This window comes from Phalacrocorax carbo, chromosome 1 (genome assembly GCF_963921805.1).
Source record: "Phalacrocorax carbo chromosome 1, bPhaCar2.1, whole genome shotgun sequence".
Lineage (NCBI taxonomy): Eukaryota > Metazoa > Chordata > Aves > Suliformes > Phalacrocoracidae > Phalacrocorax > Phalacrocorax carbo.
In genome coordinates, this window is record NC_087513.1 from 150249791 (window position 1) to 150264378 (window position 14588).

At 40.8% G+C, this 14588-nt stretch overlaps 1 protein-coding gene across 2 annotated transcripts in view; it reads left to right on the forward strand.

Moving 5' to 3' along the window:
* The first annotated feature begins 256 nt into the window (after positions 1 to 256).
* The window catches only part of RGPD4 (RANBP2 like and GRIP domain containing 4), a 33664-nt gene continuing 19332 nt past the window's right edge, over positions 257 to 14588 (forward strand). Inside the window, exons 1-19 of one of the 2 annotated variants that reach the window (XM_064439698.1) lie at positions 257 to 511; positions 2954 to 3021; positions 3503 to 3614; positions 4535 to 4687; positions 5490 to 5720; positions 6151 to 6296; positions 7781 to 7973; positions 8679 to 8769; positions 9630 to 9839; positions 10353 to 10531; positions 10622 to 10797; positions 11117 to 11240; positions 11612 to 11773; positions 12108 to 12245; positions 12331 to 12477; positions 12964 to 13146; positions 13226 to 13309; positions 13824 to 13962; positions 14132 to 14229. In XM_064439698.1, coding sequence (XP_064295768.1) covers positions 440 to 511; positions 2954 to 3021; positions 3503 to 3614; positions 4535 to 4687; positions 5490 to 5720; positions 6151 to 6296; positions 7781 to 7973; positions 8679 to 8769; positions 9630 to 9839; positions 10353 to 10531; positions 10622 to 10797; positions 11117 to 11240; positions 11612 to 11773; positions 12108 to 12245; positions 12331 to 12477; positions 12964 to 13146; positions 13226 to 13309; positions 13824 to 13962; positions 14132 to 14229 — 2706 coding nt within the window. In that variant the 5' untranslated portion in view covers positions 257 to 439. The remainder of the gene's footprint in view (positions 512 to 2953; positions 3022 to 3502; positions 3615 to 4534; positions 4688 to 5489; positions 5721 to 6150; positions 6297 to 7780; positions 7974 to 8678; positions 8770 to 9629; positions 9840 to 10352; positions 10532 to 10621; positions 10798 to 11116; positions 11241 to 11611; positions 11774 to 12107; positions 12246 to 12330; positions 12478 to 12963; positions 13147 to 13225; positions 13310 to 13823; positions 13963 to 14131; positions 14230 to 14588) is intronic. The other variant, XM_064439689.1, reaches the window with a different exon arrangement.

Here is a 14588-nt window from a genome sequence, read left to right on the forward strand (position 1 = left end):
GAGTGGAAGCTGGTCTAGCAACAACAGAGCGACGATCAGGTCCCCCTTCAAAGGTAGGGGGACACAAAGCCGAAGCTGGCGGGAGCTCGGCCCTGCCCCCGCCCCGGCCCCGCTCCCGCCCCTCAGGAGGCCCGCGCCCCTCGCCTGGCTCCGCCCCCCACCCTGCCGCGCCTGCGCGCCTCCGCCGCGGGGCGCATGCGCGGTGCCGGCGGAGGCCCCGCCCTCCCCCGGAGCCGTCGGCTCTTGCGCAGTAGCCGAGGCCGCGCGCCCTGTGCGGTTGCGCGGGAACTTGCGTAACGGGTGGAGGCGGCCGAGTCCCTCGGCGGCTTCCTCCTTCTTCCTCTTTCTGCTTCCCCCCGCGAAGGCGCCGCGCCGAGGCCGGTGGAGAAGGCGCTCAGTCCGGAGGGAGGCCGGGCGCGGCCCCCGCCGCGGCGCCAACATGAGGCGCACGAAGCCCGAAGTGGAGCGGTACGTCGCCTCCGTGCAGGCCGCCGCGCCTTCCCCCAGAGAGGTGAGCGATGCCGGCGGCGGGCCCCGGGTGGCCTCGCCCTTCCCGCCCGTGCCGGTGCCCGGGGGCGTTGGGGTTGCTGGCGGCCGCCCGGCCCTGGCCTGGTTTGGTGCGGCCCGTGGTGGGGTCCCCCTCCCCCGCCTCGCCCGGCGGCTGGCGTGGGGCGGCGGCGGTCGCCCTCCTTCCCCCGCTTCCCGAGAGGAGGCCACCTCCCGTGCAGCCGGGCCGCCGGCACGGACCGGGCCCAGGGCGGGGACCGGCTGCTTTCGGCGTGTGCTGCGGCCCCCCGCGCCGGGCGCCGCGGTGCCGGGGCTCGGTGCGCTCTGCCCTTCCTCCTCCCTGGTGGCAGGGGGAAAAGGGAGTTCTGGTGTCTCTGGGTGTGTCTCCGAGTCCCTGTTGACTCCGGGTTTCCTTAAGCCGAGTGAGGTAGGGGAAGGTGCCGAGAGGAAGGGTATGGGCTTTCGCTTGCTGGAGATCCCTTCCCTAACCCGGAGCAGTGGCTTACCAGAGCTGTGCACCTGCCTTTTTTACACCTGGTAGGCCTTACTATAGCTTTAAACAGCCCACCAGCTCCCTAAGTACAGAATTATTCAGTTTTGTGAGAGTGTAGTTCCTAAGTTTCCTGAGCATGTTCTTAGAAAAATAAAGAACTCAAGGAACATGTGAGACACTTTCAGTTTTCTTTCATGTGCTGTGCGATTAATATTCTTGTCTGTATGACTGCTTTGTGAAATAGCAGTATTAAGAGAGGGAGAACTGAGAGAAAATAACTTTCCTACTGTATTTTTAGTAACTAGACAGAAGGATGAGGAGCTCTGCATGGTTATTGTATGATTTTTCCATTATATTTGGAAAATGGTGTACAGGTCACAGTGAGCAGTCTGATGCAATTCATGGGAGCTATTTAATCCTGAAAGATCCTGTTCTGCTGCTCTGAATTGATTTTTATTGCAAAGGTAGAATATTCAGCAGTGTGTTGTATAGCATGAATGCATCCATGTTCACCATTATGCAGTAGGGCCTTTATGCAGGGCCTGTATACACCATCATCATTTGTACCTCTCCCCAGAGTAACAAAGTTGTCCTGTGACTTTGCTTAATTGACTTGGGTGCTGTTTAGGCCAGGCAATTTCAGCTACATCACTGCCAGAACCAGAGATGTTCCCTCAATTGTTTTGATATTCCTACTGAATTCAACAACAACAACAAAAATTTCTCTCTTGTTGTGCTTAAGGCCAACTGGTACGTATTTAATTGGGTTTGGGGTTTTTTTTAAGAAATGCTTACAACTAATTGTATAGCACAGTCAATGGTGGAAATAGTTACTGGTTTTCTTGTGTTGATTTTGAGGGGCGTGCTTATAAGGCTACAAAGCATTTATTTAGAGGTTTCTTTTCATCTGTGTTTAAAAGGAGATGCCAAGTGTGACTCCACACTGACATGTTTCAGTGTTTCCTTTTTATAACCTACTTCAAAAATACAGGCTGAAAACTTGAAGTATCTTAGGAGGACTTGTTTCATTCTAAATCACTTAGAATTTTGTATGGATAGCGGGGGTGGGAGAGGGAGGGAGACTAGCAATTCAAGTGTATTCAAAATGTATGTGCTTGCTTGGAATCATAGGTGTAACTAGTTCCAGTATTTTTTGGTTCACAAGCAAAACTACTTTTGAACTGATACTGGGAGCTCAAGCTTTAAATTTCTGTCTGGTTTACTTCTACCTTCACATTTTTGCTTGTGTCTTAGTTCTTCAGCTCATTCCTTTCACTGTTTTCCTCCTGTCCGTGCTTCTGCCGTCTGGCTCTCTGTGTTGTATTTTTTTTTTGCTTTCCCTTTGTTGCTTCTTTGTTCTACCCCCCAAGAAATACCTTTGGAGATGTTTAACCTTTCACTTATGGAGTGTGTATATTCAAGTTATCTTAGGTGGGCAACATCAGAAATAAACTACTGTATAAATACACTTCTTACCCAAACTGAGAATGACTTAGGTAGAAATTGTGTTCTCCATAAGTATATTTAAACAGTAGTATCTGATGATAGTATAGTACAGCAGAGCTAAATGACAGATCACTCTTGGTTTGTAGGATTTTTTTCCTTTGCTACATTGCAGTAAAAGAGATTAAATGTAGCTGACCCCTTTCTTCCACTCTCTTTAATCAGAAGTGTTTATGAAATGCCACATGCATAAGGGGTTGTTGCTTGCTTCACTTGTAATCTCTACTTTGCCTAGTAGCCTTTGCCAATTGTAGGAAAAACTCTTTTCATTCTTAATCCTGCATCTTTCAAAAACAAACCCTTAAAATATGAGTGGATTTGAGCTGATAACTAGTTGACAAAATCAGTCATTCAAAAGTATTATGCATTGTTGAAAAGAAGACTCACCTTCTTGAATTCTTTTAAAAGTACCATGCTTCTAAAATGTCTGTCATGTTTTTTCTCCTTCAGAAATCGATGAAAGGATTCCTCTTTGCTAAGCTGTATTTTGAAATAAAAGAATATGAACTTGCTAAAAGGTAACATACATTGGTGTGTGTGGTTTTTTCTGTTCTCTACAGTATAAGAGAAAAGCTAAATGATTACGAAGTAGACCAGAGAAAGCAAGATCAATATCATGCTGTTTTAAGGTAGCAGAAAATGTGGGTGTTGGATGCCATTTAAATCTTTATAAAACAACAACTTAAAAGAAGATTAGTTATGTGTTACTGAAAAACACTTCTGGTTGAAATGGCTTTTTTTTTCTCGTGCTGTATTATGTAGTTCTTACTGTTTCTGCGAACTACTGCTTTTTTTTGATAAACAAATACTTGCTGGCAAGTAAGTAGTGTCTGTACATGTAAAACAATGTTACTTCTTATTTTAAGGTCCAGTCAAGGTATCTGGAACAAAATACACCTGTATTTCCCATATGGCAGATTAAGTTACCATTATAGGTCAGGGGAGGGAGTATTATTGAAAAATATTGGTTGAGTAACTGACCTTTTTCTCCCTCCATAGGTATATATCAACATACCTCAATGTACAGGAAAGAGATCCCAAAGCACACAGATTCCTTGGACAGATTTATGAAGCTGAGGATAATGTAGAAAAAGCTTTTGGGTGTTACAAGGTAAGGACTACACTGACCCCTGATGTCCTGCTTTATTCCTTTGTAAATAGACTTTTAAAATCCTTCTGTGCTGGACATTCTGAAACCCACAGAAGAAAACATATTGCTGGAAAAACTATATTACTTATACACATTTGACAATGGAAAGCACATGAAATCCGGCAGAGGTGATTCTTCACTTGGTATCACTTGCTTCAGTAGTATATTTTTAAGTTGAATCTTTGTTTTTTGTTCTGGACTTGATCTTTGTGCTACCTGCTGTTAAATTCTTCCCATGTCATATGTCGCCTTTTAGACTAAGGCTCTGTGGCTGTTGTAGAATTCCTTAATGTGGACAGTGATGACAGTAGGAATCTAGTTGCTACTAGAAGACTGTAGGCCTAGTGGGTTTTTTGTTTGGTTGGTTTAGGACGGGGTGGGAACAGAAGGGAGGATCAAATCTAATTTTAATTAGGCAAGCACATAAATGTCAAATTCCTGATCGGAATGTCTGCCTTCTAGTTTTGGGGAGGGAGATGATGTGCTCAGAAGTCTGGTTGCCAACACAGCTCTGTGAAGTGCTATTACACTTCTTAAACTGTGTCTTAACTATTCATTTTTTAAAAGCATCCACATCTGGCTGGAGGTCCTTGTAGTCCTACTGCCTGTGTATAGCAGTGACTAGTGGTAGATGCAGAGGAGCTGGCTTTTGCATTATTTCTTATGCTTTTCTGAATTCCAGCAGTTGTATCTGAGTGCTGTAAACTGGTGGTGGCATTTAGAAAGGCTTTTTAAATATATTCTATATTGAAAGATCTAATTAATTTGAATAGCTGGGTCTCTTTGTGAGGGGATAACTTTCTTTTCTGTTCTATATGGATTGTAAAATCAAGTTACTTTTTTTTTTCCTTCCCCTCCTGTGTGTGCATGGGGGAAACTAGCGTTCAGTGGAGTTGAACCCAACACAGAAAGATCTTGTATTGAAGATTGCAGAGTTACTGTGCAATAACAATATTACTGATGGAAGAGCAAAATACTGGGTTGAGAGAGCTGCTAAGCTCTTCCCTGGGAGTCCTGCTGTTTACAGGTTGAAGGTAAATTCCAAATTACCCTTGTTCTGTGACTTTAAGAAACCTTCAGCATCTGATTGAGTACTTTTTGCATGTTACATCACGCAAACCTCTTCCTGGCTAAATTATTTTAGAATCTATAATACTAAATCTATTGGATGTTACTTTCTTTGCAGTCTGGTGTTTTTGTCTAGCTTTCAAGAAAGCTGCAGCTACAGGCTTTCATACCTCTTTTAATGTTTCAAGGTTAATCTTCTTCAAGAATGCTGAGAAACTGTTAAGTTATCTCATCTGAGGAGTTAAGACTAGACAGGCACTACTTGATCTTTCTGTTGTGAGACTGGCAGGAAGGTAGCAGGCCTGTGAACTCAGGCTTTCTTGCCTTTACACTGCTTTTTTGTTTTTAAATCTGTATTATGATCAACTCTGCAGGATGTGAGACAGTCTGTAACTCTCAAATACTGTGTAAATGCTTCCTGTCATGCAGTCTCACTTTTGCGCAGGTATATTAATTCTGTGTAGCTAGGCAGCAGCCACATGAAAGTTTTAAGTATGCTGTCATTGAACCAAATGGTTTGACAAGCATTGCTTACCATTGGTAAGAGGCAAATTCTTCTGAGGACTTTCTTCTGTGACAGTTATCTCCATTTTTAAATATTTGAGTATTTCATCAAACTTTATGTAATACCTGAAAGCTACCACGAGCGGTGTAGTTTGGGTAATGGGAGTCTACATAGAAGAGGAAAGAAAACCTTTTGGTATTGTAGTTGCTGAAGAGACTCATGTGGGAAATGAAATACTAACGTGTTGCCTTCATGTTTAATAGGAGCAGCTATTGGATTGTAAAGGTGAAGATGGATGGAACCAGCTTTTTGACTTGATTCAATCAGAACTTTATGCAAGACCAGATGATGTCTACATAAACATCAGACTAGTTGCGCTCTACCGTTCAAATAATAGATTAAGAGATGCTGTGCTCCATTGCCAGGAGGCAGAGAAGAAAATACCTTTGCAGTCAAGCTTGGAATGGTGTTCCTGTGTTGTAGAGACATTTGAGGTGTTTAATCATACTTTGATCCTGTGATAGCCTTCCTATCTTTTTAACTGGTCTATTTCTCTTAGTGTCATTACTCTGACAGCTATTTCTCAAGTGGTTTAACGCCTTCAAATGCAAGTCTACTGAAACCGGTGGAATTACAAAATACTTTTTGGGTTTTTTTAATTGGAATTTTCTCCCTAAATTTAAGCCTTATAGAGCTCTTGAGTTTCTAATTTCAAAAGCTGAGTTAGATACAGCAGTTCCATTAGGGATAAAATTGCTCAGGCAAATAGTTCCCTGGAACTTTGCTGCTGAAGAGTATGTTAAGGTCTCAACTGTGAAACTGGATTATGCAGTAAATGCTACTAATATGTTTTTGGAGAAGTACTGCCCTTGCCTTCATGGAAGGATGACTGTTCCTTATCCTGTGATGAACTTTCTTCTTTAGGAATATCTGGAATCTTTACAAGACTTGGAGTCTGATAAAAATAACTGGAGAGCTATCAAGAAAGATCATCTGCTGGCCTATTCCAGCTTTGTCAAAATGATGCTTTCTTCTAGAGATGTTCAGGAATGCAGAGAGGCACTTGAAAGGTAGTGTTTTAACTTTCCTGTACTTGAAAAAAAATCTAAGAGTTGTGGGGGTTTTGGTGTTTGTTTGGATTTGGGGTTTTTTTTGTTTGGTGTTTGGTTGTTTGTTTTTCTGGGTCACAGAACATCTACCAAGCTTCAGTTTCACTGCCTGCCTTGTTAGTGGATGGGAGATGTGATTTTCTGTACTAGCCACTAAGAATGGTTCAAACCCAGTAAGACCCCCAAGTTATCTTTTGACGGAGATGCAAGCCTTGTTTGAATAGTCAGCACACAGCCATGGAGAAGACTCATCGATATCTTGGGTCAACTGACTTTGTACCTTCTTTCTCTTCAGTAAGAGAATGTTGTTCTGTATTTCAGCAGTTGTTTAATCACAATTTCCCAGGCAATTAAAAAAAAACCCAACTGAACAAACAAACAAAAAACCAGAAGAAAACCCCACAAAACAAAAAAACCCAAACCCACCTCTTGTGTATCAGCCTTGTCCTGGTCATTTTGTTCTAAATTAACATCACACATACTGGAATAATTAGGAACTTTAGGTATATAGTGTAATTGGGAAGGAGGAAGCCGCTTGCAGTAAGAACACTGCTTCAGGGAAAACTGGTGGTGTCACAGGGCCAGCTAAACCAGCTGACTTCAAGACATATCATCTGTGGCACACCTAGAGCAGTACAAAATGTTTATAGTCAATATATTCATTAAGATTTGTGTTTCTTTCTGTTATCTTCCCTTTCTTACTGGCTTTTATTGACTTACCTTTGTGCCTTGATTATGCAATGCCTGTTCTTCAGGCTGTTAATCTTGAATGAGTATTTGAAGCAGTACAGGCAATGGATGAGAAATGCTTGATGCCCAAGTATGTTTGTTTTCTTGTTCTCCTTGGGTTTCCTGCTGCCACTGTATTAGAGCCTTTCAAGGTGATTACATCTGAAACAGCTCCAGGTTATAGCAATGCCATTATAGTTTTGTCCAATAATTGAAAGAGTGTTTTAACTGTGTTCTTGAAAGCCTCCCCTGAGTGGGGGTTGTGTATGTACTAGCCTACAGCTACCGAAATTTCTGCAGGATCTTCTATTTTTTGAAGAGCACCTCTAGCTGTGTATTGGGCCTTTCTGATGAATGAAGGAAAGGGAGGAGCAGTGACTGGTGCCTTCTGCATGTGTCTCAAACTGCAGTAGTGAACAAGTTTATCCACGTGGTTTGGGAGAATAGTTTTGCAAGCAGCTGTGCAAAGATGTGATGAAAAAGGCTGTAAATACCTAGGTAATAATTAGTAGGTTTTATTTCAGTAAACTAAGTGGAGAGCTTTGGGTGTTTGAGATCATTATTGTACTTCCTAGTGCAGCTAAGGCTTAAGCAACAGAGATGGTACTACTAACCATTGACTTATGAAGTTACTTGTTTCACAGCCAACAACCAAAAGCATCTGCTATAGCTTTTTGCCAGGACTCAGTCTAAACAGAGTCTTCTCTACATTTCAGCTTTGATCGTGTGCTTCAGTCAGTGAAACCATATGTGAATGGGGCTGATGAGTTGTCTCGTACCTTTGTGGAAATGAAAGGGCAGCTATACATGCATGCTGGAACTTTGCTACTGAAAATGGCACAACACAACGAGGCACAGTGGAGAGTTGTGTGTGAGCTAGCAGCATTGTGTTATCTGATAAGTTTCCAGGTAAGTAGTTTTTCAGTTTACGCCTTTAGTTGATGCCATTCTTGAAGTGTTCTTGCTGTGTGTGTTGAGCTCCTGTATTCCTGAGAGAAACTAGTGTTTGTGTGCCTAGGGAAAGACTCCCTCCTCACTCACCAAACCCTGCTCTTTCACAATTCTTTAAAAGGTTTCAAATGACATGAATAGTGTGAAACTGTATCTTCAGCTGTTTCCCTTGTCAAAATAACCTGATGCTAGGTTAGTGAGTTTCTTTCCTACAGGATATTCCATTTCTGTAATACAGCTGAACACATATGTTAAGTATTAGGCTTATTGCTATTGGGAGGAAGGGGGATGAACTGAATAGTTCCTATATAGTTGCTGTGTAGTCAGCAGAACTGAAATTAAGCTTAATTCTTTGCCTTATGAAGGAAAATTGATTGTCCTTTTTATGCCACTGCTTGCATTCCAGATATTACTTGCTCTTGTGTGTTTCATGTTACTTGCAATAGCTATAATTGCCTGCCTCGGGGTTTTGTGTGTTTTGGGTGGATTCCCTGCCCCCTCTCTCACCCTGGGGTATGTGCCATAGTACCTTCAGAATTAATTACATGGTTTTTTTCCTGTAGGTTTCTAATGTTAAAAAGAAGCTTGTTTCTTAATTCTTAACACTAAATGATCTGTTCTTATTGTGAAAAAGCTGTAACAATTCTCTCCTTATTTCAACAGGTTCCTAAACCAAAGTCAAAACTAATAAAGGGGGATCAAAATGGACAAGATGTGCTAGAAATGTTGGCCTGTGATCGAAAAAGCCAGTCTGGTAATGAAAATAGCTACATAGTTCTATCTTAGAGATAGTCACTTTAAGAGCTAAGCAGTTTGTTAAAGGACACAGTTGTTATCTTGAAATGTAATGTTAGCACTTCAATATGCAATAGAACCTTCTAGATTCTGGCTACATATGTAAAACTAAACAGTAGTTTGATCCTGACAAAGTTTTTTTTTCTTCTCTTTAGCATGCTAGTAGAGTGTGTTCTCTTCTTTCTTTTTTCCCAAGTGTGTTTGTTTTTCCCCCTTTTTGCCTCTCCAGCACACCAAGATGGAATTTAACTTTTATGGTCTCTTAATCTACTGGAAATGGCTTCTGCCTGCTGGAACTATTTTGCAAATATTGTTAGACCCAAGAGGAAAAGAAAATATTGGCGTTTCCCTGTCCTTTCCATCCTCTTACTTGTTCATCAACTTTCCCTTTTTGCTGCTACGTATAGGCAGTTTTTCAGTCTACAAACTCTTGCAGGGCCTAGATGAAAGCAAACAAACCCACTAGGCATCAGGTCCAATTGTTTCAGAATGGCCTTTGATAAGACAGGCTGCTACTTGCATTATAGCTGCTTATTTTAAGGGCAGTTGCAGTGTCCCTAGAATAGTAACAATGGGTTGGCTTTGTTTTTCCTGAAGAACTGGATTTACAAATGCCTTGTGATTGTTGTCAATAAAAGCTTGGAAAGCCTATGTGCTGAAACACTGACCTAATTACAGGGAGAAATCACAACCTGTAAGTTTCATAAGGGGAAATCCTGATTCCCACCCCAGCCTTTGGTAGCAAGAACAGTCCAGTGTATCAAATACTACTTTCCTTGTGTTCACTGCTTTATGTGAAGCGATATTTTTGTTTTCTAGGTCATATGCTGCTGAACTTAAGCCATGGCAAGCAAGACTTCTTTAAAGAGATTGTGGAATCTTTTGCAAACAAGAGTGGTTTGTTTACATTGTTTGATAGCCTGTTTGAGAGCGGAGCTTCCAGAGAGAGATCTTTTATTGGCACAGATGATATTGGAAATGTCAGTACACAAGCACCAGTGCAAGTGGAACTTAATAAATATGATATTGGTAAGAGGTGTTACTTGCTGAAACTCAACACAACTTTCTGTACCAGAAGCTCTTCTACAAATACTTCATATTGAAACAGAAGAAAAATACCTGGAATAGCTGTCCAAAGCTGCCCTAATGTAGGCAAGACTTAGACTTCATTGCAAAGTAAAGAAGTGCTTCTTGAATAATTCCTTAAAGATTTTGGAGAGGTAAATAGGTTTGCTGGAAATAGTCACCTATTGGACTGAATATGGTGAGGATGGAAGAGAAAGGAAATCTGAGAGTCACCCCCTCAGAAGCTTAAGGGGTTGATGGCTTGAGCACTCAGATGAACTGTCTCCTTGATATGTTTGGCTAATTTGAAGCTTATAATCTTTCATAAGTGAAAGTTGGGATCTTGATGCTCATTGATCTGCCAGGTATCTTTGGCTGCTCTGACACAGTGAAATGTGAAACCCGGCTTTGATCAGATACAAGTCTTGCTGACTTACGGGAAGTTGACATCCGCATCCAACTTTGTTTTTTGCATAGGTGCTGTTCGAATGCACAACGGCAGTCTCCAGCACCTTGTGTGGCTTGGCTTGCAGTGGAACTTTATGTCAGTCTTACCCCCAATGCGTAAATGGCTAAAACAGCTTTTTCACTTGCCCCAAGAAACATCAAGACTTGAGACAGATGCTCCTGAATCCATTTGCCTATTGGACCTTGAGGTAAGTAAACTTTCCAAGTTCTTAAATGTACTATACAATTTAGGTGTTTGTGTTTCATACCTTTTACTTATTTATTTTTACAAAAACCAGGTATTTCTACTCGGAGTGGTATTCACGAGCAACTTACAATTGCAAGAGAAGTTTAATTCTCACTACGGTGCACATCAGCCTCAATTCTCACCATTGCCAGTCTGCAAACAGCTCTATACCGAAAAGCAAAGATCCTGGTGGGATGCTGTTCGTACTCTTATTCAGAGGAAAACAACGTAAGGCTTTCTCAGTTTGGAAATATTTGATCAAGCCTTTAGGCAGCTTCTGCTGCAGCAGCTTGGACTGGTCCTAATAGATTCTTGTAAAATTAAATATATTTTTTGACATATTTTGGACATTGAAGGCTGCTTTGTAGTAGGGACTTGGTACGCTTGAAAGATCTCTAAAAATGGAAGTTTCATTTCTAACAACGCATTTCTAAAATAGAGGCAGGTTAGGACTAAAACTGCAGGCTATATTCATCAAGCAAATGACATGTGAGCAGATGAAAAAAGTAAAGAGTACTAATCAAGGAATGTTTCTTCTGATATTCAGACCGGGAACGGCAGCAAAACTGAGGCTTATTGTACAGCATGGAATAAGTACTCTGCGAACACTGGAGAAGCATGGTCTTCAACCTGCCTTAATTATACACTGGGCAAAAAGCCTGCAAAAAACAGTAAGCTGAAATTATTTTTAACTATGTAGAATCCAGAGGTGTTTTTCTCTTTTTATTTTCCAAACTATAATAAACAGCCAGAGAGAGGAAAAAGAGCTGAACAGTAATTCTCAACAATAAGTTCTCATTTTGTCAGGGAAATTAGTTGCTCTCGTCACCCTGTAAAGTACTCTGTCTTTAACTGTAGTGTGATTTTCTACATGTATGTTACTTTACGTAGTTCTTGAGATAAACCCCCCGGGTTTATCTCTTATGTCAAAGAAGCACTCTTGAAACTGTTCAAGAAGAACAGGAGAAGGATATGTATGAATAGCAGTTTGACTTAATTTTTTTTTAAATAACACGTGCTTCTATCCCCTCTCCTTCACCAGGGTATTGGCCTTAACTCATTCTATGACCAGAAGGAATACATTGGACGAAGTGTCTACTACTGGAAAAAAGTTTTGCCTATGCTGGAAACTGTCAAAAAGAGGAGGAGTATTCCTGAACCTACTGATCCTCTCTTCAAACACTTCCATAGTGTAGACATTCAGGTACAGATTGACTAAGCCAAGGCTGAAGTAAGAGAGGCTTTATGTCAGAAACTTACACAACTGTGAGATTTTTTTCTCTGCATTGTACAACTCATGTTGTTATTACTGTAAAACTATTAATGAGATTTGGTAGTATCAGTGTCTGATAAAGGGGGGGGGGAATCTCCTTACACACAGTTTTACAGGCCAGAATAAAGTTGTATGATTGGAAGGCACTGAACACCCTTGGTACCAACTTTCTTTAAAAAGTATTTTCCCTGTATTATAGTAAGAAAAATAATGGGTGTGTCATTCTATTGTTAGATATGAGTTGCCTTTCACTTTCTTTTTGCAGGTCTTTCAGGTTGCAGCATATGAAGAAGAGGCACGTATAGCATTTGCAATGTTGGATGCAGTTGATGGCAAAACTGATGATGCGCTGTTAGCATTTGAAGCTATTAAGAACGTGGTTTCATACTGGAATCTTGCTGTGGTAAGTTTATAAATTGCATTATCCTGAAATGCTTTGCATTATTCAGTTGCTTCTGACTGATCTTGATCTGCATTCTATTCTTTAGATCTTCCAAAGAAAGGCAGAAGAGATTGAAAATGATGCCATGCTGCCAGAAGAACAAGAAGAACGCAAAACCTATCTTCTTAAAAGCAAGCATTATCTAATGAAGATCATTGAGGAAAGCTCCTTGGATATGTCTGTAACTGAGAAAGTAAGTAATTTTTGCTTTAAAAACTTGCTTCCAGAGACGCAGTAGCTTTGGTTACTGTTTCAAAATGAAACAGTTTGCATTTGTGTTAGCTTTTTTTAGACCAAGCTTTATGTTAAGTCAACTTAAACTTATTTCTTTGCTCAGACAAATAAAAAAACTTGCTTAACATCAGTGGGTTGGTAAACTCTGGGTAACTGCTGTAATTTAACAGATCATGGAACGGTCTGACCACTGTGTGGATGAAAGCTTTAAAATAAACAGCTTTTGCCACTGTCTCTTTATAGAGGTTGATAATTTGAAAAAATAGAATTAATGCTTGTATGAATTGTTTTCTTACACCAATCATAACAGATCTAGAGCTTTGCTGAAAAAAGAGTATTTGTGTAACAAAAGCCTTGTGAATTGTTCAGCTGGAATTCTGAATGTAGTCTCTCTTGCTCTGAGCGAGAATTGCAATTGTGACTCATGTTTCAAATAACTTTATAGCTGCCGGTGTCTATTGAGACTGTGAGGGAAATGCTGGATACAGTGATCCAGGAACTTGGCGAGAATGGCGAAGAGGGAAGTCTTGCCTTCAGAAATGGTCTATCACAGGGTGTAGATTCAGAGGTGAAACATTCCACTCCGTCACCAACCAAGTTCTGTCTTTCACCAACCAAGAGCTACAAGGTATATTAGCCAGCTATTATTTCAGGGAATTGTTATGTTTGAATAAAAACTCACAAGATTCAATTAACTTTTTTTTTAGTTTTCTCCCAAAACTCCTCCTCAGTGGGCAGAAGATCACAGAACTATACTTCAAATGATCTGTCAGCAAGTGGAAGCTTTAAAGGTAAACACTTTTGTCACCATATTCAGTGAAGAACAGTTGGCCTTTTAGTTATGGTAAAGACTTAGTGATAATAGCATGGGCTACCTTACGGTTCCTAGACTACTACTTAAATCAGTGGAATTAACTTCTGTAAATATCTGCTTAAAATGAGTGCAAGAGTAAATTTTTTTTTGCTTAAAAACCTCTTGGCCAGGGGGTGCAGAGGCAGCCCTTCTAAGGACTGTATGCAGAAAGAGTTCTGCTTTCATCAGCTTGGTTCTCATCCACTTGGCTCTGGTTTGTTTTGTTGGGTTGGTTGGGTGTTTTTTCTGGCTTTAGAACACAATCTTAGCACTTTGTACTGCATGAGCAGATCATGAATGATTCTGGGAGGTATCTCTTGATGCATCTGGTTTTGTTTTCCAACCATGAACATGCTTTTAAAAAGCAAAAAGGGTAGACACCGTTCCTTATGTTTTCTTCTACAAATACCTGTGTAATATACACTTATACTCTCGGCACAATGTCTTGACAGAATGAAATGCAAGAAATGAAACTTAATAATTCCAACTCAAATGCATCATCACATCGGTGGCCTGCTGAAAGCTATGGAACAGATACAATGTCGGAGGGTTATCAGAGAGCACAAAATCTTCATGAAGCTCCATTAACAGGTAAGTCGCTGCTGAATCTTTTATCTAAACACTTAAATAAACAAGAATTTTTAAAATATTGGAGAAATGTTTTAATGTTTTATAATTAAAAACTGCTTGGGAGAGTCCACTGAAGAAAACAGCAACAGAAAATAAAAGTATAAACTGTTTTCCTGCTGTTCATTTTCAGTTGCAACCACTGGCCCATCTGTTTACTACAGTCAGTCACCTGCCTATAACTCTCAGTACCTTCTAAGAACTGCCGCAACCAATGTGACACCAACAAAGGTGAGAACAAATCTGTCCACTTAAGCTACTTCCAATGATTACTGAAAATTACTGCTTTTTTTTTTGTTTCTGTATGTAGCTGGATGTAATTGCAGTTCCTTATATGGTATTTGGTAAACTTGGACTGCTAGGGATAAACTGATAATTTATCTTCCTGCCTGATTTTTGGGATGTGGGGTTTGGGAGGAAAAGCTACTAATGTCTGTAATATGTTAGTACATGTGCCCTACAGGGTATGCGTGATAGCATTACACACACACACACTCTCTCTCACCCCCTCAAAGCAGATGACAAGAGAATGGGGTTTTCAAGGCTTTTTTTTCATAAAAAGCCAACCCATTCATCTTGTGCCCCTCTTT